The sequence below is a fragment of the Pelodiscus sinensis genome, chromosome 9 (assembly GCF_049634645.1).
Source record: "Pelodiscus sinensis isolate JC-2024 chromosome 9, ASM4963464v1, whole genome shotgun sequence".
Lineage (NCBI taxonomy): Eukaryota > Metazoa > Chordata > Testudines > Trionychidae > Pelodiscus > Pelodiscus sinensis.
The window spans coordinates 64237828-64261264 of record NC_134719.1 but is presented as its reverse complement, the minus strand read 5'-3'; the positions used below and the strand labels follow the sequence as shown (position 1 = coordinate 64261264).

The 23437-nt window shown below is 47.9% G+C and overlaps 1 protein-coding gene across 11 annotated transcripts in view; it reads right to left on the bottom strand.

Moving 5' to 3' along the window:
• Positions 1 to 23437, bottom strand: part of DNM3 (dynamin 3) — a 209387-nt gene that overhangs the window by 57215 nt on the left and 128735 nt on the right. For all 11 annotated transcript variants that reach the window (XM_075937046.1, XM_075937047.1, XM_075937052.1 and 8 more), the window contains one exon: positions 21484 to 21595. In XM_075937046.1, coding sequence (XP_075793161.1) covers positions 21484 to 21595 — 112 coding nt within the window. The remainder of the gene's footprint in view (positions 1 to 21483; positions 21596 to 23437) is intronic.

Sequence of the window (23437 nt, the reverse complement as noted above, 5' to 3'; positions counted from 1 at the left end):
GCAATTCTAGTTGGCCCTTGCCCCGCTTGTCTCCTTTGTGCACTGCCTAGGCGGGCAAGGGCCAGCCATGATCTAACCCCGAGGTTTCACCAGTCGTAGTCTGACTCGACCTGGCTTCGTCTCTCCGCTTACAGACACGACAGGGAGGATCGTTGCCCAAGGTTTGCCCAGCACACAAAACCTGACCCAGGTTCTCTGTGCAGCATTGCAAAGGCCAAGCGTTCACAACGAATGCACTAGGCCCCACAAAGTCCTGGGACGGCCTTAATCACGAGACTTTTAATAAAAAGTACATTTGGTACTCTGGTTCTGGTGTTTGAGCCTTTAAGGGTGAAGTCAGTACATATTTTCAAGCTTTTTTTCCACAGTCGTGAGGGCTATAAATTAGCTTTCATTAGAGAGAGAGAGAGAGAGAGACACTTATGTAATTCCCCTGAATCCAGGAGCAGGGCCTTTGAGTCAAATAACAAACGTGAGATGTGAAAAAGTTGTGAGAGCTACCCACGCCGGGAGTAGAATCCAACTTAGCATATTTTTCAGACTCACAACACCACCACGGTCACATGGTTTTTCTTCTACCAAAAGTCCGGTCGAGAATGAAATTGGGGAAAGGGTAACATCAATAGGACACTCCTGTGAGGAACAAGCTCCCTTGTCACAAGAAGCTTGTGCAGCCTTTTCCCTGGCCACTACTACTTCTAAAACGTCCGCACAAGAAGGATTGTTACGTACCCTGCAATGTGAATTTTTGAGTCTGGGCCAAAAGCTACTTCATGCTTACAAAACAGATTGCTGGACAAGCAAAAGCAAAGAGCCTGGCATGAAGGCAGCAGGACAGTCACTGAGTAAACAAATGTGTTTTGGAATTTCAAAAACTTTTCAGTCACTGCATGGTGTGCCCCTAATGTTTAGGCACAGACAGGAAAGCTTGCTAGGGTGCTGGATGGTATGAGCGCAGCATTTATTAACTTCAGAGAGGAGTGCAGGGCAATCTCAGGCTGTTTTCAACAGGGATGTGACATTAACGAATACTCGTGAAGCCCACGAGGATTTGAAGACGAGGCGAGTAGCCTGTAAGGCGTTTAGACAGAATGTCACTATGCAATGGCTGGCTAGCGGATGGAAAAAATTGCCAAAGACAACAGAAGTAAATAGTGGAAATTATTTATAGAGGGAGTAAGAAGTCCAGCTATTTTACGGTTCAATGCTTGATATGTTGTGCATTTCCCTCCAAGAAGAAAAAGAGCAAGTCTCGAGGTTTATGCAGGAAATCGAAGAAAATGGAAGAAAGGGGGAGGCTCAAGCAGTCATCGGTAATGCAGGTTGTGGACCATATGGATTGGATTAACACCTGGCCATTAATCCCTCCTCTCGGTTGTCCAATTTCATTGGTCTCTGAACATCAGAATGGACAGACTGGGTCAGACCCAAGGTCCATACAGCCCAGTGTCCTGTCTGCTGACAGTGGCCAATGCCAGGTGCCCAGAGCGATTGAACATCCATTCTCAGCCTTTGACGGAGGCCAGGGACACCATTCCTACCCATCTAGCTCTTTCTTGAACCCTGTTGAAGTCCTGGCCTTCACCACATCCTCTGGCGAGGAGTTCCACAGGTTGATTATGTGCTGAGTGAAGAAAAACTTCCTTTTGTTTGTTTTAAACCTGCTACCTATTAATTTCATTTGGTGACCCCTAGTCCTTATGGTGTGGGAACAAGCAAATAACTTTTCCTTAGTCACTTTTTCCACACCAGTCTGGCAGCTTGTGGTTCTTAAAAGCGTGTCCTTTCTTAAAAAAACCAAAACACTCCATTGAGTGAATGCAGGGCTGGTGAAAGGTGCCAAATATAAAAGCCCCCCATTCAAGTCCCCCAAGACACAACCCAGGCAGTGGCTGGCAAAAGTTACCTCACACTGCTCAAACTCCTCAGCCCTGCCCTGAAGGGACTGCTCATGGATTCCAAGGCCAGAACGGACCGCTGTGATCCTCTCGTCAGACATCCTGCATAACCCAGGCCAGAGACCGGTCCCAACTCCCTGCAATAATCCGTAGAGCGGATCTGGTAGCTAAACACACCCGCTCTTGTGTTAAATATTGTCAGCGATGGAGACTCCGCTACGATCCCAGGTAAATGGCTCCAACGGTGAACTGCTCTCTCTCTGAAGGTACGGGGACAGGTCTGCTGACTGGGTCTCTTGGCGGAAACCCCTGGGGAGTGGACAATCATCACTGCTAAGAGTTTCAGAAATGATCTGGGATTGTAACACCTCACAGGAGGCAGACTGCCAGAGAAGGAGCCCTTCCAAAAAATCAGGCCCTTTTAAGGACTCGAGGCATGCGCCCAAGAATTCAGGAACCCGAAGTCGGGATCCGCGCTCCAGCCCTCTAGTTCCCTGCACAGCCTCCGAGGAGGAGATTAGAACTCTCAGCTCCTGCCAGCCGGGGGGAGACCCGAACAGCTGGAGTTCACATTTGGGGGCCCGCTGTGCCTCAGTGTTGTACAGGAGGAGGCAGGGAAAGAAGACTCAGAGTTGGTCTCCTTGCCTGTGGTGGTTCCCCCAGGTCAATATTGTCTAGCAGCTTTACCAACACTGCCCCTCTTTACTGGGCTCTGAGAAGACATTTAGCAGTAAGTGAGAGCTAAACAACAGCACAGAACACCGAGCCAGGGCTGGTAGCGGTAAACAAACTTTATGGGACTGCAGGAAACGTGGTCGCACCCATGAAAAACGGACATCCAGCTAACTCGCATCATGCTGGACAATGGAAGTTTCTGGACCAGGGTGTTCTGGACTAGAGAGGTTCAACCTGTAGTTGATCTCATGTAACATGCCACTACAAGCGCGTGCTGTGTCTTTAGAATTAATTACATCTCAACAAGCTGCCTCAAGTTTTCCTCTGACAACCACTGAGGCAACCTTGACGTTTCCTCTACAAGAAGCAGAGCAGGAATTCAGCTGCCAGAACAAGGCAGGGGTCTTTCATTTAGCTTCAACTCCCCATGGTGACAAGTACCAGGTCTCCATACTCACTGCCAGGCTGGGCCCAGCAGCGCAAATCATCTCCAGGGTAATCGGTGGAAATACAAGATGTCGGCAGCGCTTCCAATTCCTCACTCAATCTTATTGCCAGTTGTATAGTCTGGATAATCAGTAAATAAACCCGCCGAAGTCCTATGGGGCGGAACATAAAGAAAGCACTTTCTCATTTCTCCTGCTCTAAACAGAGCAATTTCCGATTTCTCAGAGAGTCTGATTTTTCCCCTGGCCTCTGTGCAGCACAGCTCGCTCACTTACGTTTTTGTTTTCAGCTGGCATTGTTCTTCTAGGCACATGTGTTCTTGCTGGAACAGCACAAATCAGCAGGACTGAAAACCTCCCATTCTCAAGTCTAGAGCCCCTAAAGGGAAACTGTGGCGGTGATGCCAAGGAACACAGTCATACGTTATTGTACATTTTACACTGTCAGGCTGACGGCAGATGGGGGGAGGGAGCAGGCGAGGGAGATGGCATTTTAATAGCACCCGCCACTCATCCCACACTGGGTGGCTGAGCAGCACGATTTCCTCTGCTCTGCATTTGGCTTTCGACAGCAAGGCAGGGATGTCAGAGTGCAGTGGATTAACCGCGTAACCGACAAGCAAAAGCGCATAGGTTAATGCTATCGACTACACCAGGGCCACTCAGCCCGCAGCCTGTTTGTGGCCCACGGGGCGGATTAGGTTTACGCGAGGCTCAACACGCAGCCCGCAGGTGGGATCTTTTGAACGTGGCCTCCACTGGGAACATGCTCCACAACAGCGAGGCGTCTCCCAGGCGGGGTGAGCACTGACAGACGCAAGCGGACGGGCTGGCTGGAACAGACGGGTACAGGGTGTCGGCAATTCTAGCCCCCAGGCAGGAGGTGCTGGGAGCATCAGGGAATTGTGGGAAATGCTTTGTATTCATGCCCGTGAGTGTGAAAGAAGCCATTTGCATATATTTGCACATATATTTGCATGCATATGCAATGACACTTAGGTTGTGGCCCTCGGCATGTGCTGGGAGTACCATTGTGGCCCCCAGGGCTTCCAAAATTGAGTATCCCTGGACTACACGCATTCCCCCCCACCTTTGCCAGTATACTTTTTAGCAGGCTGGCCAGCAGCCTGGCTGTCTTGGCTTGCACCAGGTCTGGGACCAACCTCCGCTGCGGCTCTGCATTTAAAGTGTATCAGGAGCCAGGCAGACAAGCAGCCCAGCTCAGTTTCAGCTTGCACCGGGTCCAGGAGCCCACGCTGCCTCCCCAGACAGGGGCTGCTGCCACCCTGTGCTACCCTCATGGACTGGCTCCCGCCTGGCACCTCTCGCTGCTGCCTCTAATACAGAGGCAGCAGTGCAGGGTGGCAGGGGACTCCCAGGGAGTGGAGCCAGAGCACACTGGCTGCCACCCCCACCCATGCCCCGCCCCCACCACCACCCCCAGGACTATAGAATAGATAATGGCGTGGCTGATATGGGACTCGATTAATAAAAATTAACACAATTTGTAAATAATGCAAATCATGTTTGTTTATGGAAAACAGATTCTGCCAAGCTAAGGATATCTCTTCTGATGAGATTACAAGTTTGGCTGATCGAAGGTGATTCTTGCGGACGTTATTTACTTGCACTTTGGTAAGGTATTTGAGTTGGTGCCACACAATATTTTGATTAAAAAAATACTAGCCGGATATAAAATGAAGGCGGCACATGTTAAATGTACCACAGAGCTTGGCTGTTGGCTCTATGCTATTTAACATTTTATCAATGGCCTGGAAGAAAACATAAAAATCAGTGAATTTGCAGACACAAAAATGCACAAGGGGTAAATAACGATTCAGAGCCAGCTGGATCGTTTAGGAAACTGGGTGCAAGCAAACTGAGTTTTTTAATGTGGCTAAATGTAAATGTTCACACTGGAAATGAAGACCGAAGACCAGACTTTCAGGATTCTAAGGGGCTCTATTCTGGGAAGCAGTGACTCTGAAGAAGATTTGGGAGGGGGGGCAATGGAAAATCAGCTGAACATGCGCACTCAGTGTGACGCTGTGGCCAAAACAGCCACTGTAACCTGGAATGCACAAACCAGGGAATCCCCATTTAGGGGTAGAGCGACATTAGTTTACCTCTATATTTGGCACTGATGGGACCGCTGCTAGAATACCATGTCCAAGTCTGGTGTCCGCAATTCAAGAAGGAACTTGATGCACTGGAGAGGGTTCAGAGAAAAGCCACGAGAACGATTAAAGGATCAGAAAAAAATGCCTTGTGGTGAAAGAGTTAAAGAGCTCAGTCTATTTAACGTAACAAAAAGCAAGCAAAGGGGTGACTCGATTACAGTCTACACGCATCTACCTGGAGAACAAACATTATGAGCGGGCTCTTCAGCCTAGCAGAGAACTGTGTAACACAATTCAGTGGCTGGAAGTTGAACCTAGACAAATTCAGACAGGAAACCAGGAGTCAATGTTTAACAGGGCGCATAATAAACCATTGAAACACTATCCCCAGGGTCACGGCCGATTCTCCATCACTGACAATTTGAAAGTCAAGGTTGGATGTTGTGTTAAATGAATCAAGTTCTCTCGTCTTTTAGGCAAAAGCCCTAACCCCTCGGGGTCTGTTGTCTGTGGTGCCATTTTCCACATCAGCATCCAGATAGAACAGGGTGGGTCATACTGGGAGGCGTTTTCCCATCCAGTACAAAACAGAAAAAAAGATTGCTGGTTTCAAAGCAAAATGTAAGCAAGTTGTGTTTGAGAGGCAGCAGGAGACTCGTCAGTTCCCAGGCCTGTGCGTGTGCAAAACTCTTACAGGCACCATTTGAAAGAGGCACAAAGTTGACCATGACACTCAAGATCCCGATTTCCACACATCTGGGAGGAGCATAGCGACTCAGCCCCAATCTAGCCCTTTGGGAGCCAGGACTGGTTTCCACAGTAGCTTTGTTAATGGCCTGTGACTTACAATGTCAGTTTCACATGTTGATAACTCTTCCCTTCCATTACCCGGCAGTAGCAAAGCGGCGATAAGAAGAGATTCACTGGACTTTATAGTCTCCTCCTGCAGCACTTGCCCAGCGTTGTACAGACAAGGAGTTCAGGGCTGGCAGCGCAACCACTGCCCAGACAAACTCCCTCTATACACAGAGCAACCGCGGGGATCAGGACGTAAGTCACCAAGAGGGAAAGTCGGCCAGTGCATGAGGGTTATCGCCCGCTCTGTTCAGAGTTAATGGTCACATGGGCAAGCATTAGCGATGGGCAGCCCAGCCATGTGTTTCCGGTTTCATCCACACGACTGACTGTCTAAACAGCGCAGCCCTGGGCACGTGGCCACGTCTGGACACAGAACCAGAGCCCCCGGCCTCTTGGCCGAGAGGTGAGAGTATTTCTCGCCGAGCCAGACTGACGTGCAGAACAAGCTTTCCGGGTTTTCAGAGAGTGAGACCCGTTAGGTCTTTGCGGTAGAACGCTCAGTGGGGAAAGGCGGGGCTTCCTTCTTTATTGCTCATTCTAGCCAATGAATTAGCCCCTACAAAATCCATAAAGCCGGAGTCTGAAGGGACCGGCGTTTCCAAACGGAGCCTGGATTCCGCACTCCCCTGTCAAACGGGACAGGACGAGGCGCGAAGGCCACGCCGCAAGACAGGCTGTGACACAGCGAGGATGGGGTGGCTGTTTTTAAACTCTCAACTACTTAGCAGTCGAAATCTCTGAATTTACTGAGACCTGCCTGCGGGCAGTCACAGATCTGTACCTTGGAGACAGTCTCTGGCGTCAGCGCGCGCTTGCTTAGTGTGTCTGCCAACCAGGGCCCAGTTCTTCAGGGAAGCCTCAAAATTAGTCCGAGGCAGGCTCATTTTTTGAGGAGTAATGTCAGTTCAAATCAAACCCCTTGGTTCGAACTAACACGGCCCGGAGCGCGCTTCCTGGTCCGAATCAGCTGGCGATCGGACTAGCGCGTGGCCGAGATTATGCTAATGAAGCACGGGATATTTAAATCTCCGCTTCATTAGCAATTTCAGTTAGCTACATTTGCATCCCTATGTCGAGATAGGGAGCAAGTGTAGACGTATCCCACGTTCTGCTATCTTAAAAGTCTCTGGTGTACATCCTATGTCAGGGTGGGTCGACAAGCCTTCCCGGCTCGCTGTTCCTCCCAAGGCTGCATCTGGGATCAGGAACAGAATTGAAGATACGATGGAATCTGCCGCATGGTATTTTATATCCATCCCTGGTACCTCCCATGCTGGAGCGGGTCACATGGCCAAGTGACCAATCCCTGTGTCCCATGCCAGCAGCCATTAGATACTGACTGGTTTGCAGGTTTCCAGATGCATTCCTCAGGCGTGTATGGGCCACCTTGAGAGCCATTGTCTTTGGGGCCCTGCTAATTAGCATAGTCACTGACTGGACAATTGTTCTTTACAACAGGCAGTCCAGGCTCTTTACACCGTCTCAGGCAGAGAACGTTCACAGCACATGCACAGAGCCCATATTCATAACTCCACATACAGAGATCACACAAGTACCTGAGTAGCATATATAGAACCAGCAGAGCATACGCTTTCATTTGACACCTCACATGGCCCACTTTGTACAGACTTTGGGGCAAACACTCCCCCAGCCGTGGGTGCAGCAGTGATCTGGCTGCCCCCCTTAAAATCCAATAATGTAACAGTCTACACACACCTTATTTCAAAATAGCTCTTTCAGAAGAGGCATTATTCCTCATAGAATGAGGTTTCGGAATAAGCCCTCCATCATTTCAAAATCATACCCACACGGAATGGCTGTGTAGACGCTCGCAGTGTCATTTCGGAATAATGGTGCAGTGTAGCCGCACCTTCGTTTCCTAACTCACAGAAATGTATTTTCTTCAGGTATGGAAAGCAGTCAGCAGGTACTAACGCTCGGTCTGATGTGGCGACCTGGCTGTGGAATTTACTCCCCCGAGAGATCGGCACAATGAAGTCGTGTGTTTAAAAGTAAATTGAAAACACTCCCGTCCCCCCAGACTTCTGGCTATTAGTTTTCATTTCTGCACGGTGCTATACAATGTCTGGCATCAAAGGCATTTCGTCCATTGGACTCAATTTTTACTGGACACCGGCAGTGGACCATAAATCCTGATGAACAAAGGGATTTTATGCAAGCACTGCAAGAGTTATGGATTTTTCACATTTAACATAGGCAAGGAAAGGTTTAATGGACCCTTTGCTGGGTACTACTCGTGTTCTGATGAGGGAGGGACTGGCAAAGCATCAAATGGGAAGCAGGTTTTCCAATCAGTAATTTAATATTTCACCTCACACAAAAGCCATTGGTGCCTCTACCCAATACACACTGGGATCAGACACACAAATTCCCTCCCATTACACATTCGCTGACAAAGCTGGACTTCCGTTTGCAGACACATGGGCTAAACAGCTGTCAGGGCTAGGGCAGCTAGACCTAGTAGTTAGAGCCAGAGTCTGCAGACATAAGACAGCTGGGGCAGGATACGGTGGGGTGAGGGAGGAGGCCAAGGCAGGAAACCAACAGAACTGCAAGGAGACACACACAGTCCAAAGCAAGATGGAGCTTGGTAGTTCCCACAGCTTCCTGTTCCGGCTGCTGGCTGAAGCAGGGTCAATGGGCCGACCAGCCGCTCAAGGACTTCACTGATCGGATCTCAGGGGCGGAGCCTCCCACTGGGGCTGGGTTCCAGGTAAAGGGCTGGAGCGTGATGGCGCTCATGAACCTTGCAGACGTGGGTTTGAGACCCAAGGGTCCTGACAACATCTTCTAGAGGGGCCGAGGCCCCTTTCGTGGCTGGCGCGACTCCTGGTGGGCACTGCCAGGTCTCAGAGCCCGATTAGGGCAGGCTAGACAATCGATGCCTTGGAGCAGGCAAATGTTGTCCCAAACCTCCTTCAGCATCCTCAGTGCACAGAGGGATCAGCTTCCGGACAGGCTTATTGTTCTAGGGGATGGGGGCTCTGGCCGGCCTCCGGGAGATGCAGCCCTGGAGGCAGCGAGCCCCCGAGAGCTGGGATGCTGCACACTTACAACATTAGTAGACGGCCCTTTTCTCTGCTCCTGCCCAGGGCTCAGGGCCCTCGTCTGCACCCCAACACACACTCCCTTGCCTCGGGGCCTGAGGCTGTATTGGGGGGGCGAGGGGAAGCTGTTGAGCGGGTGTGCACAGCGAGCCCCCTCCCATGCTGCTGAACTCCCACGCGACTGGTGTCTGTTCAGCCTAGGGGACGAGGAAGGGAGAAGGCAAGGGCCCAGCTTTGGCAGGACAGGGCCCGTTGGCACGGAAACGCCCGCTGCCCAGCTGCCCCAGGGCGAGATGGAGAAACTTGTGCACAGAGGCTCAACTGATGGGCCAGATAAAATCAGGGTAGAGCTGTGGCTTGGCAGGCCACTTACGGGGCTTCCCCTATTTCAGGGCCTCAGCGTCTGCACTTCACTATTGACGCTCCAGAGGCTGGGTGGTACTCCCAGGGTCCCTGTGAAGGCTGATGAGAGAGGGGCAAATGCTGTCGGAATAGCTGGATACCCACATCTTCTCGCAGCCTATTGCCTCGCGCTTCTCAGGAAAGCAATGGGGGAGGCAGAACCCCATTTTCAGGTTCCTGGAACCCCAAAAGGCAACACTGAAGCCAACGAGCTTCAGAAGCTGAAGGAAACCAAACTTAACCCTAAATACAAAGGTGTACAGCCGAGAAAATCTCTACCTGAGCAACCAATAGGTGTTAAACAGCAGGAGAAATCTGAGTTGCATCTCCTCGACACTCTTTTACCAGACGACACCCATCAGCATTTCTGGCTAAGCTGCCACATTTGTCTAGTAGGCGGTCTGGGTTCCCTCTTGGAAACACATTCATTTTTTCCTGATTATCTGGCTTTTCCCCCCCGGTTCCAGGCATGCAGACAAGCTCTTTCAAGCCACCCTACCTGTTTTTGATTAATAGCACAATTATTTTAACATGAAAAATGGGAACGGATTCGATTTAAGCTTGCCTGTTGCTAATGATGCAGCAGAATGAACATTTTCAGTCCAACGAAACCTTTCCTGTTCCTGTAAAAATAAAGAAACCCCGTCTAGGATTATGAGAGAGACCCAATGAACTGTGCATGGTTATTGGTTTAAACCAGACTAGGCATTTTAGGAACTATGTACACAGAGCACACTTTCCTTACACAGATGTGCACACGTCATTACACACATGCACACACAGAGCAGAGAGCTCCAAAGCGAACACTAGGCGTGGAAAAGACGGTAGGCCATAACTTAGCAAGTCAACCCCCCCCGGGAACACACCGTCACCCACCACTCCTGTCTTGGGCTAAAACGCATTGTTAAATATAATCAGAAAATCACCAGGCAGAAGTGCAACCCGATCCACAGACTCCACCTGGCAACATGGCTTGCTGTGCGGGGGGCTCGCCTGCAGATCTTACTGTGGTTTCAACCCCTGGCGCCATCAGTCGGGTTTCAAATCAAAAGCAGCGAAAGGAGATAATTAAAAGTGACTCCATGCTACTCAGCTGGCAACGGGAGGACTCAACTGTAGCCACTTCAAGTGGGTGGGAAAGGATTCAGCGATATTTAAGAGAACACATTTGTCTCTTCGGCATTTGTCATTTCCATTACGGAAACACTGCACTTTATCAGGAACCTGTATGCCAGGAGACGATCGTACATGGCTGCAGCTACGTTTTTTAATGTCAAGCTGCTGAAGTGCTGGATGGGGTGATCCTGCTGCCTTCCTAAGTAGACCTCGAGATAATGGACATTCTGCGTAGCCGACAGGAGGATGCAGAACTGAAAGAGTACTGCGATCCCACAGCTCTGAGCATGGCATTACGCACAAATGCTGTATAATGTGATGGACAACTGCTGGCTACGCTCTTCATTTTCTAAACTTTATAGCCAGAAGTGGGGGGAAACCAGCCTGCTTGGTTGATGGAATAATCGTTTAAAGGAAGAAAGGAAAAACTTAGCCCCTGAAGGAGCCGGCGCTGAGAAGCCGCCGTTCCAATTCTAACCAGCTGAAGAAAAGTTTATATAAAAACAAATCAGTTGGTTACTGACTCACGGGGAAAGAATTCTAAAGCTTTCTTCAGGGAAACCCCAGTAAATAACGTGTATCAAAAACACAGGGATGGTGTTGTTTTGTGTTGTGATACTCGGGCCACATAATAAACCTTTTGGCAACCGAGTGACATGCCGACCACGGTTCTCTTTGGGAAACCCAAGGACAACAGAAACGGCTGTGGCTTCCTGAAAACGCTGCCCAGTGTTTTGTACTACCACTGTGCCAGGGAAATGCAAAGTGGGAAGACATGTGGGGAAAGGGCTGCTTTTTGTTACAGCTTTGGAGACTATTTTTCTGCAAGCTGCATCCGTGATTCACACCGTGCTTTCTGAGAATAGCTGCTCGAACTTCACTGTGTTCTGCGACGTGTTGTCTTTTTAAAGGGCTGACTAATTCAAATAGCCCACAATACCACTTGCAAGAGAGGCCAAATGAACTGCTCTTTGCACACACAGCTTCTCTGGAATATGTTGTGAAGCACATAGTAGACTGTGAAAGAAATCTTGGTTTCCATTCCTAAAAAAGGTTGGATTTATCCAATGTCTGTTTTGGCTCCGATTCTTAGTTAGCGCAACGGTTTGGAAGTGTATTGTACTCATCATTTCAAACACATCTTTGCAGTGCAGAGGCTTTGAACTCAGTAAAATATAAAAACAACAAACCGTCTGGTAGCACTTTAAAGACTAACAAAACATGTAGATGGCATCATGAGGTTTTGTGGGCACAGCCCACTTCTTCAGATGACTGGAGTGTTGGCTGTCCAGAACCAAAAATAAAGAGGGAAGAAGGGAGGTGGAGAAGGGGGAGGGAAAAAAAAAGGGGAAAATATGTTCACAAACACCAGAGATCACACCAGTTACAAAACAAACAACCAGATGTGAACACACTGGAGTTTGAAACAGGACCGGAAGACAACGTTACAGCTCGAGACCCTAGACTGGAACGTAAGTGAAGCCGTGTTTTCTGGGTCAAGCCGGACTCGAATTCTGTAGCAACCCCCAGAACCTCCACCCGGAGATTTGTGGAAATCCCATGGGGCAAACTGAAAATGCTGTAGTAGCTTTGAGTAAAGTTAAGTGTCTTCCAAGAGCCCAGTATGCTGGGGAAGTGCTGGTAATGTTGCGATACAATACTGACCTCAAAAGGCTGAGAGCCACTGATCTAGATCAATGGTTCCCAACCTTTCCGGGCATACAGACCCCATTTCAATCTATTAAGATGTCACTGACCCCCCCCCCCCCCCCCACACACACACAATCCATTTTTGTGAGTGGTCCAACTAACCCCTTCCCGACGCTCTAATAGCTTTTGAACGGTTGAGCAGGGTGAAGTATTCAAAAGAGAGAAACAAATCGTAAGAAGTGACTGACTTGTTTATAAGCCAGCTCCAGAGGGCAGGTGCAGCTCTTTGCACTACTATCCACGGCTATTTTGGCTCTCGGTCTCTAACTGGTTGGCCACCCCTGCCCTATGACCTTAGGCTCACTTGCACTTCCACCCACAGGTACTCCAAAATGCTCAGGGGAATGAGAAAGTGATTCTGATTTGACAAATGTACTTCCATGTCCTTGGAACAGAGAGCAAGCAAGCGAGGGTCTGAAAACCGGCCTGCCATTTCCTTCCCTCCCTGGGCATTGGCCTGCTTTTGACCTAGGTCTCACTTTCCATCCCACTGAGACTCCACTGTAAAAGTCAATTCATCTGTCTGAAAAGACGCCAGAAACGCAGCATATACAATGATGGCGCTTTTCCAGTTTAAAAGCCATTTCAACATTTCTTCATTTAAAAATGAGTTTAATGTCACTAGCATGAAACTATTTATTTTTGAAGGTTCCCCCCCTCCCTAGAATTCAGTGCCTTCTATTTCCAAAATTATACATTTGGAATTAAAAGCTCTTTAAAATACGAAATTCATTCAAACATCTTACATTTTCATCAGGACTATTTTATGCTCTAATAAATCAGCATGGATGGTTCTTCAACTTCTCTGCAAAGAAAAATGATTCTTTGTTTATCACAATTTTATTGATCTAACCAAGATATTGACCAAAAAACACCCTAACAGGAAGGGCAGAGTAATTTGTTTTCTGTTTGCATCTAGCAATCATATTTTCAAAACACACCTGATAAGCAGCTAAGCTAGAGTCTAGTTCTAGCTGCTGGATAAACACTCCTCTTCAGAAATGTGGTTGTGTTTAGAAAAGTTTGCGTGTCACTCAAAGATGTACATAATTTCTGAATGACTCTTCCATTTATATGCTCGACTTCCGGTAAGCACGAGATTCATGGATTGAGCTAGAGTAAGCGTCTTAAAAAGAACATCTCCCATGTACAAAGTCCAAGTTCTCATTTCTGACTGGCTCAGACCAACCAGGACCTCTGGTTCTTTTAATAAAGTAGCTGAACTGGACTCGGAGTTGGTCAAAATATTTTTAGGGATTTTTTTTAGAAGTATTGAATCTAAGCAATGAAGAGCCATGAGCGAAAGAATGCACGTGACGGGCCAGTCTTGGCTTGCAAAGAACAATCCCCAAATATGATCCAAGGGGACTGTGAGCTTGTTATAGGGAACTACATCGTCACATGGCTATGTCCAAGATGAATAAAACTTATAGAACTCTAAGGATGGCCTAAAGCCCTATTTGCAAGGGGACTGAGGCCATGTCAGACCCGGGTCCTAGGTTATTAGAGGGACATGGTGGGTGAGGCAATATCTTGTATTGGACCAACTCCAGAAGAACTATGTAGCTCCAAAGTGCGTCTCTTTCACTGACAGAAGTCGGTCCAATACAAGAGATTGCCTCGCCCACCTTCTCTCTCCAAGATCTGGTCAGCTGCGCATCAGAGGAAGTGCAGGCCCTTTCTAAGGGGATTTCCTGTGGCACAACGTTCCCCACAGCTCCACTGGAGAGGGTGCAGTTCACCAATGCCCAATAGAGACCTGATCTAGCGGTGCCATCTGGCTCTCTGCACAGAGGTCACAGAGGTTATGCTTGCTCATGTTTCTTCCTCTAAAGGAACCTCTTATGTTGGTTACAGCTGACAATAAGGGAATGGTAATTCCCGTGTAGTCCCATTGCTATTACAGTGCTGGGGCTGTCACCAACAGGGCTTTGGGCGTCGTAGGTGAACAGTGACCTTGGCACCCCCCTTTCCCCACATTCAATAGAGCACAAAATAAGTAGTCTAGAATGGCACTCCAAGTGTTAATTATCAAAAACAAATTTAAGCAACTGTTTCAATGACATCATCAAAATAGATAACGGTAGGAAAGCAGGATGCTATTTACATTAAACTAAAAGGTAAGTGTATCAAAAGGATTGTCAAGAATGATCAGCTGTGGAGTAAATAACACATGGGAAGAGAAGTGATCAATCTGCAAAGCCCCGGGACAGCAAAGCAGGCAGCTCTCTACCTCTAGAAACCTTTGCAGGGGAGTTCCTGTGTAGGCAATGCCATCATAATAACGTCAATCTGGCACATTTTAATTTATTGTACCACTTCAATGGTCACTGAAAAGTAGTTAAAATATTAAGCAGAAGGCCAGAATTTCTAGTATCATTACTGCAACTAACCCAGAAAGGAATGAGTCGGTTAAGCGGTACATATTAACATTACCTGTCAGGTGTTCCAAAACCAAGGCAGTAACAGTCTATGGTAAAAAACGAGTCTTAATCTTACACATACTTCTTCAGAATTAACCAGGCTCAGCCAGTATAGGGTAATGCATCAGCCTACCACGAGCATCTAGGTCTTGCTTGCAGCTGGCAGGAAAGGTCCCTACTTAGTAACCCTCTCTAAGCGCCTAAGATTCCCTGCCATATGGCACCTGCCTGCTGTCCTCGCTCGAGATGAGATGCCACCTGCCAAAGTGCCCCTCATTGCAAGATGAGGAGTTGCCATGTGGTCACCACCAGACCACACTCCTCTTAACCCCCTGGTGCCCTATTCTGCCACATTCCCCCGGTTGGTTAGCCCCAATCTAAACGTGTCTCCCCCAGCCCGGCTCCACCATTGTGGGGGCAGTGAAGTGTCAAGGCAGCGCAAGGTCAATTGAGACTGAGAGTTGAACCATTACCCCTATCAACTCAAACCCAGGTCTGCATCTCAACCCCCTCCCACACCACCCACCACTGTGTCCCTGAAAACCCTGGGAGATGCTTCAGCAAGGCCAACCAAACAGACCAAGCGGGGGCTTGCTAAGCCCGGCCGCACTGGAGATGTGTGGAATCAGACGGATGGGAAAGGGAAGGATGGGTGCTCTCGCCAGTTGCAGCATTAAACACCCTTTTGCTGGTCTTTCATCCACCTCCCAGAACAGCTCTCCCCCAGCATGAGATGCAGCAGGCAACATGGTAGGTCCTGAACACCAGTTTCAGCCGTCAGTACGGTGAAGCCACTGCTGGTCCATAACGGTCCTTCCGAAGCAGCAACGTGCCACCCCTCTCCCCTAAGGAAGCAATCCTGACACACACGCTTCTTTTTGCTCTCGGAGTCCCCACTGCCCTACAGCCCAGGGTGTGAGCGCATAGGAGCAGTCACCGTGGTACAACAAGTCTTAAAAATGTAGGAAGCCCAGGATCTGCTGGACTGTTAGTGCATCAGATCCACATTCGCCAAACTGTATGTGCAGCTTAGTTTCACAAACCCTACCATGCATATTTCAATTCTCTCTCCCACACCCTTCTGCTGCCGGCCAGCTGGAATACATCAGGGGTCTGGAAGCCAAGTCAAATGTTGACCCCACCCTCCTCCCTCCATTTTAAAGGCACCTTCAAAGCCAGTACACGGATCTAGTTCAGCTTAGCCCACAACGCCAGAAAATCTGTTATTGAAGACTTCAGCGCTGGATTTTTATAACTGCCCCATTAATTCAAGCTTTGATGTATGGTCAAAAAAATCCAGCCATAATGAGTTTCATCAGACTGTAGCAACCTCTCCTCAAAAGGGTCTTTATTTCGATACCTACATAATCTTTATGCCTCCACCTTTTTATTTCTCTATATTATCGCTCTGAACTGCCTTATAAACCAGCCCTGCACACCACAAAACACTTCTCCTTCCCAAAAGCTGAAACAGAAGGACCATTATAGCTCTAGCAAATATCACTTTTTGCATCAGAGCTTGCAACATTATTTTGTTCAAAACCGCCTAGGTTTGCAAGGGATAATAATTGCACAAACCAGGACAGAGACATTGTTCTTCTGATATAACACCTGTAGAAGGGAAGAAAGGGAGTTTACGACAGGACCAAGAACTTACTCTGTTGTTCCCCTTTGCAGGAAGCAGCATGGAAAAAAAAGGAATATGTTCCATTAGAGACATGTATTCCAAGTGCATGCAGTGCGCTGGGTGTCATTTGGGAGGTGCACAAACTGAATGAGGAACTGAATGAAAGCGTATTCACTAAGTCCTGCTGCTGAGAAAACTGCCAGGGAAGCATAAGTCCACCAAGGGCCTGAAATGGTCAGTCAAGTTGTAAACTCACAGCAGCAGATGGTAACTGCAACTTTTCAAAGTCTCTTTTGCTTCTTCCAAGCGTAAACCAGGAGCAGAGCCACTGAAGTCAATGGAGTTGCACTGGCGTCAGTGACAGAGAAAAGAGGCCTGAAATGTTCTGGGGATGAGGCTAGCTAGCTGGACTTTCTTGCACTGGGAAATTGAACTTGTAGCATGCACGGCAATCCACCAAGCAGGCCTGCTTGGCATTTCATGGCAGCCCCTCTCCACAACATGCCTGGGAATGGAAAGTTTCACCACCCAATTAAAAAACAAAAAAGCAAATATGGTATTTGTAAGCTGGCAATATGAAAGGGGGGAGGGTGCTGGGGAGGTAGAGTAAGCAGCACAACTTACGGTGAACATCTGTGCTAGGTTTTTTTAAATTATGAGTTTTGCCATGGGCTGGCATGAACCGTATACATTATAGAGTGGGAAACCGGCCAAAGTAAATGCTAGACTACGGTTGAGAAATGCTGTCTGGAAAGGTTAGTCACAAACTCATAGTCTTTTTAAAAGATGGGTGTTTGGATACGCCGAAATAGAAAGCAGCAGCAAAGTCAGCTAGTAAACGGATCTCTCCTTTCAAAGGGAGCTAGCAAAGCTGTGATTTATAGCCAAGGAGCTGACTCACAGATGGGTTGAAAAAATAAAAATCCTGATTCATGGCTATCGGGGTGGCTCTCCGAGCCCCGGTCCGGAGGAAAGCTAATCCTGGGGGAGGGAGGGGTAGTGGCAAGCTGGAAAAGAAGCTGGAGGCCTGCAGAGCATTTGATTGGGGTAAAAGAGAGAGGCCGAGTGGGCATGCCCAGGCACAGCGACCAAGGGAGAGACGGAAGGAAGAGGTGGGACTGGAGGGCCAGGCCGATATTTGGACCCATTTTGAATGCGCTAGGGACATTTGTTCAGACACAGCTTGGCTCCCAGATGCCAGGCTGAGTGTGTAGCGTGGGGCGTTTGGGGACCCAGGCCCGATTCACCACCACACTGCTGCCGCTATTACTCAACTTCCACTGGCCAATTAGCAGCACCAGTGCCAGACGTAGCCATTCGGCAACAGCTGTCACTTGCCCATGCAGAGGACTGAGCAATTGGCCTGCAAAGGGACCGGGCGGCTTGTTTGCATTGCTGCACCTTGGAACTGCTGAAAAGGAAGTGTCGAAACGAGTGCAAATTGTGTCCAGCCAGAGGGGCTCTGCACCTCGAATTGCGTCCAGCCAGAGGGGCCCCTCACGTGTCCAGCCAGGGGGGCTCTGCACCCCGAAAGGAGAATGAGCAGAGATTGGCGGAGCCTCCAAAGCCATTTCCCAGTTCCAGAGGAAGGCTTGAACGTGCTGAGAAAACTCTGCTGATGATACATTTCAACACAACTCAGAACTTAGTGACCTTCCCAGCACGGTCCCTGTAAGGTCCACTTCTCCACGGGCAAGAGCAACCCCAACTATCTCTTTCTGCAGAGCTTGGTAATCCTTTACAAGGGGAGCCTGGGAGCACTGAAGTTCCGTAGCCCTCGAGACAGTATTTGTAAGAGCCCGCACACTGCTCCGGCGGTGCAGAATTCCATCCCCAGCTCACAGCACAAGCAGCGTCCAAGGGATTCAGTTTCCCTCATTCCTCCTCTCTCTGTCCCTCTGTGTGGATTTCAATAGAGTTTCTTCCTCTGTGTCCAGGTGCTCGTTGGCCACAGACATGTTAACAAGAACGCTTCTCAGAATTCATTTTGGCCACAAAGCATTTCCCAAAGAGCAACGAAAAAATGTGACAGCTCCACCACTCTGATTTGTTCAAAGGGAGAAAGATAAAAGATGTGGCGTTTACCACTGGAAACCAGAAATAGTTTTGAGGGCTACACATATACCAGACAGAGGCAAAGAAAAGCAGGCTCTGAAACACCCTTTCCTAAAGGCAGTAACAACACTTGTTCTCTGGATAGTAACATGGATTTGTACGTGTGCGCCACAAAATGTGAAATCACACACAATTTGTCCTTCCCACAAGGGCAGGCCTGGGGCCTGTGATGCTGCAGTATTGTGGGTTTCTCTGCAAAGAGTTGGTTCATAGTGGAAGTGTGCCCTTTGGGATCACACCCCTGACAGTGAAAGACAGGAAAGAGTTTGGTGGCTATTCCTTAAACCTATTGAGTAATCCTTCCAGGGGCTGGTTAGGCTTTTACTGTAGGTTTAGCATAGCAAAGCTGTACTACACATGAAACAGTGCCGCATTTATCTACTTGATACACACAAACGCAGCAGCAGCTACTCAAATCCATGTACTCCAGGAAATCTCTCCAAAGGGCTCCACCTCGGCTTAGCTACACTCCCACTGAAGTCAGCGGTAAAGCTCCCAGTGTTGACAAGAGCAAAGTTAGGCCTTTAGAAAATCCCTCCCCCAAGCCACTCATAGGTGGATACTGTCAGTATGTTAGAAAAGGCCTGGCCAAACCTCCAGATCAGGGTGGAGGGGCCCCGAGAGCAGCGCCCCGGCCTGTGTCCCTGCCCAGCGCAGCTGAAGGGTCTAAGACAACAAGCAAATGAAGGGCAAGGCTGGGGAATGAAGATACAATTTATAAGTAATTGCCCCCTTACCTAGCCCTTACCAGTTGTCCGTTTCCTGTAGCTACCACAGTTGCCTAGATCTTGGAGGAGGATTTGAAGGGGGAGAGTATTATGAACCAAGGGGCATTAAGTTAGTGATCTAAGGACTTCTGTAAGGCAGGCAGCCCATTCCTAAAGGCTGGCCTAGACAGAATGAAGAAGGAAATAGCTAAGTTGTGACTAAGACAGACATGTTTTCAAATAAAGTATGAACAGCAAGACCACAGCTACTGCTTTGATACCATTCTAAGGGATTGTAGCCAATGGACTATCTGGATTCATGAATGAAATCTGCAAAAATCTCACAAAATAGTCTTGCAAAGTTCACTTTGATTGGCTGTGACACGAGTCGAGTTGAGTTGAGGACGGACAACTGAAGGACCATGAAAAAGGAAACAATGGATTCGCTGGTTGCCCGGTATCCAGTGAGCTGCCCATGGATTGGTATTCGACCCGTTTTTATTTAGTTACTTATGTCTGAAAGAGTTTGTTTAAAATCTTCCTTAAGAACCTGGCTGGGCGTTGGAGGGGTGTGGGACGACATGAACTCAGGGTAGTTGGGTTGGAGCAGCCTGCAGAGAAAGCTACAAGCTGCCTGCATTTGTAGGTGGGGGCGGGAGGTAGAATTGAAGGTGTGAGATGGAGAGGGTAGCTGGAGAAAGCAGGAGCAGTGCGGGAGGTGCGCGAAGATGATGTTATGAGAAGCCAAAGCAGTGGAGCTGGACAACAGTACTTGTGGAAGAGAAGGAGGGGAAGCTGCGGGGGAGCAAATTATTTCAGACTGGGTGCACTCACAGCCAACCTGATGTGAAAGCCTTGGATGGGAGATGGATGCATTCCAACTACTACAGGCTGAACCTCTCCAGTCCAGAACTCTCTAGTCCAGCAACATCCGTCATCTGGAACTATTCTAGCTAGCCGGGTGTCCTCTTTTCATGGGTGTGACCAAGTTTCCTGTGGTCCCATAAAGTTTGTTACAGACACCAGTCCTGGCTCTCAGTGTTCTGTGCTGCTATTTAGTAAAAATCTACTAAGAACCAGGAAATAGGGGAAGTGTTGATAATGCTTCCAGACAATATTGACCTCCCGTGGTCCGGGAAATTCTCCGGTTCGGAACCGGTCAGGTCCCAAGGGCACCGGACAAGAGAGGTTCAACCTGTACAGTGATGTACCAGCGCAAATGAAGAAGTGGTAAACTACACATTCAGGGATGATCTTCAAAGGCACAAAGGCAGTTGAGCCTCCCAAGTCAAATTCTCCTTTGTGTCTTTAGAAATCTGCCCTATCTACCGACGACACTCCACTGGAGAAGGTGCTGCAAATCCCAGAGAAGACAGAAAAATAACCCCCAAAAGTTTTTCCACATGCTCAAACTGCCCACGTGTCACATAAGAAAATTTGAGCACTGACCCAGTCGCCCGGAGCTCCAGCATGACGAGGGAAATGTAATTACTATAGATCTGTCAAAATGGACTATCCATAGACCTGACCCAGGCCCTTCATCACCACTGGCACCCTGCATTAGGATTCTGCCTGGCCCTGGAATCCATGCTAGCTCGGCCCTTAGCTACACTGAAACCAGAAGCCCAGACAGACTTAAGTAGTGAGGTCACTTTGGAAACGGGACCAAAACCCCTAGCACTGTGTATAAATAACAACATGACACAGACTGACAAAGGCCATACAAATATGAAAGGGCAGTCTGGCAAAGTCATTTCCTGGCTTGCTGCATTGTGTGTCCAACTGTTACAGTTATTTTTTCCTACTCCATTTTCCTCATATTCCACTTAATTGGGTAAATGTGTATTTGGAAAGGCTTAGCATTTGCCTCACAACTGCACCAAGCAGTAGAGGAGTAAAAGAAATTTACATGACAGGCTAGAATACTGCCTTCGGTTCCAAACTACGGGGCTTGCAGGAAGATTGTAGCATTCTGCAACATATCCCTTAAAAAACACAAACAGATCGAGTGAAGATAAAGAAAAACCCCTAAAAGGGATCAGTATTTTCATTCTTTGGACTTCAACGATTGAATGAATTACTTGTAAATGTATCTCTGTTCTACCGAAGGGCTTGGTATGTATCACACCAGAATGTAATTTTACTGTTGAATTGTGAACCTTTAAAAACAGCCACAGGTATTAGCTGCAAGTACAACAAAGCAAAATATGTAAGCTCCCCAGACATTTGTAGACAGAGGTGAAAAAAGTATCTTCCCAGAGTTTTTCTGACTCTTAACCAGTGCAGCTACTGAAAAACTAGCGACGTGTTTAACTTACGGAGGACTTATCGGGATAGACACCGGCACGCAGCAGGGATGCCTTCCAGCTATCCACTTCCTCCTGCGCATCACAGGCCAGCTCGAGGAAGCGATAATCCTTGTAAACATTCCTAGAACACAGAACATTACACTGTAAAATTGGATCTTTGCTACTCTATACCATGGACACAAGGTATTTCAAATTAAAAAACCCCTTCAGAAGCGATGATTGTTTGATAGCTCTTTGAAAGGGGAGGCAAGGGATGATCTGATAATCACACAAAGAATCGAAACATGTCAATTTAAAATAACGGTCTGGATGCACTGTTGTGTCAGAAGTTTCAGACCTATTCTAAAAATCAGGCTTTCTGCACTAAGGCAGATTTAGAGGCAAAATGCTGCTAGAAGGCAGTGGACAGAGACAGTAGTGGAAGGATTGCCAACAAAGTTATACGACCTCTGACTGGCAGCTGCAGTAGCGGCACGTCAAATGGGCAGCGCACGCGATTAATAGCGATTCATTTTTTAATCGCTTGACAGCCCTATTAATTACCTAATTCAACATCTACATACAGACTAGATTGCCATAAATTGGTTAACTCATCTTCTCAGGAAAGGCTAGAAGCTTAGTCAGGCGAAATTGTGAGCCCTATGTTGCTAGATCTTCATAGAGATGCCAGAATCCATTTCTAGTTACAAGACCACTTTCCCTAGCAGCAATGGAGCACTACCTGGGGGGGAGAGAGTAGCCAATGCCAGGCACCCCAGAGGGAGTGAACGGGACAGGGACTCCTCAATTGATCCCTCTCTTATCTAGCTATATTATATTAGCACTGTCTCTAGCAACATATCTTAGAGCGGGAGCCGGGTTGGTCTGACAAACCAGCAGCTTAAGAAATCTGGGTTGTCTTAACCATGTGACAGATATAGCTGAACCTCATTTAATCTACAGCCCTTGGGGATTTGGAATCCATATGCATAAAGCAAAGCCAATTAAATGATATGGTGACAAGGGAAAGAGACGCTAAACAAGGCAGCTGAATTGAACTTGCTCTGATTTGCTGTCTGGAAACATTTTGGCTTTAACTATTTTAGGTAACTAAATTAAATTGCTACAGCGATGGAAAAAATATCAGCTAACAAGTGCGGAGGCACAAAATAAAAGCCATAAAACATGGAGTTCAAAGAGTCAGAGCAGAAGGGACCTTCGTGTTCATATAGTCTGACCTCCCATATGACTTCAGTGTACAACTGTCTGCAAAATAATTCCTAGAGCAGATCTTTTAGAAAATAGCCAACTGTCAGTGACCCCTGGTTATTTGTCCCAATGCTTAATTACCCTCACCATTAAAAAGGTACACCCTATTTCCAGTCTGAAATTGTCTGACTTCGACTTCCAGCCATGGGATCACATGAAACACCTCTCTGCTAGACTGACGAGCCCATCATTAAACATTTGCTCTCCAAGTAGATACTTAAAAAGTCACCCCTTTTTGTTAGGCTTAACAGATAGTGCTAGATTCAAACGAACTCCATCAGGCAAGTTTTCTAACGGTTCTGCTCTGAACTTTCTCCAATTTAGCAACACCTATCCTGAACTGTAGGCACCAAAACTGGACAGGAGATAGCAAAGATCAAAGTACATTACCGAGGGCCTCACAGTCTTCTATTTCTAGGATTCCATTTATGTGCCTCGCCATCCCTGAGCTATGGAAACACTAGTATCCCCATTTTACTGAGACCTTGCCCAAGAGCACACAGAAAGTTTGGGAGGGCAGGGAACAGAGCCCAGGTTTCAAGGTCCATTTTAGCACATTCCCCATTGGACACTCCTAACCCTGCTCGTCAAACTGGGACACGAGCAGAGTCATCCAACAGCAAGGAAAAAAGAACCTCTAAAGAACTTTGCGTGTTTTTCTATAAGTTACAGACTCTTACAAGTAACATGTTTTACTCATTAAAGATCCACTGCT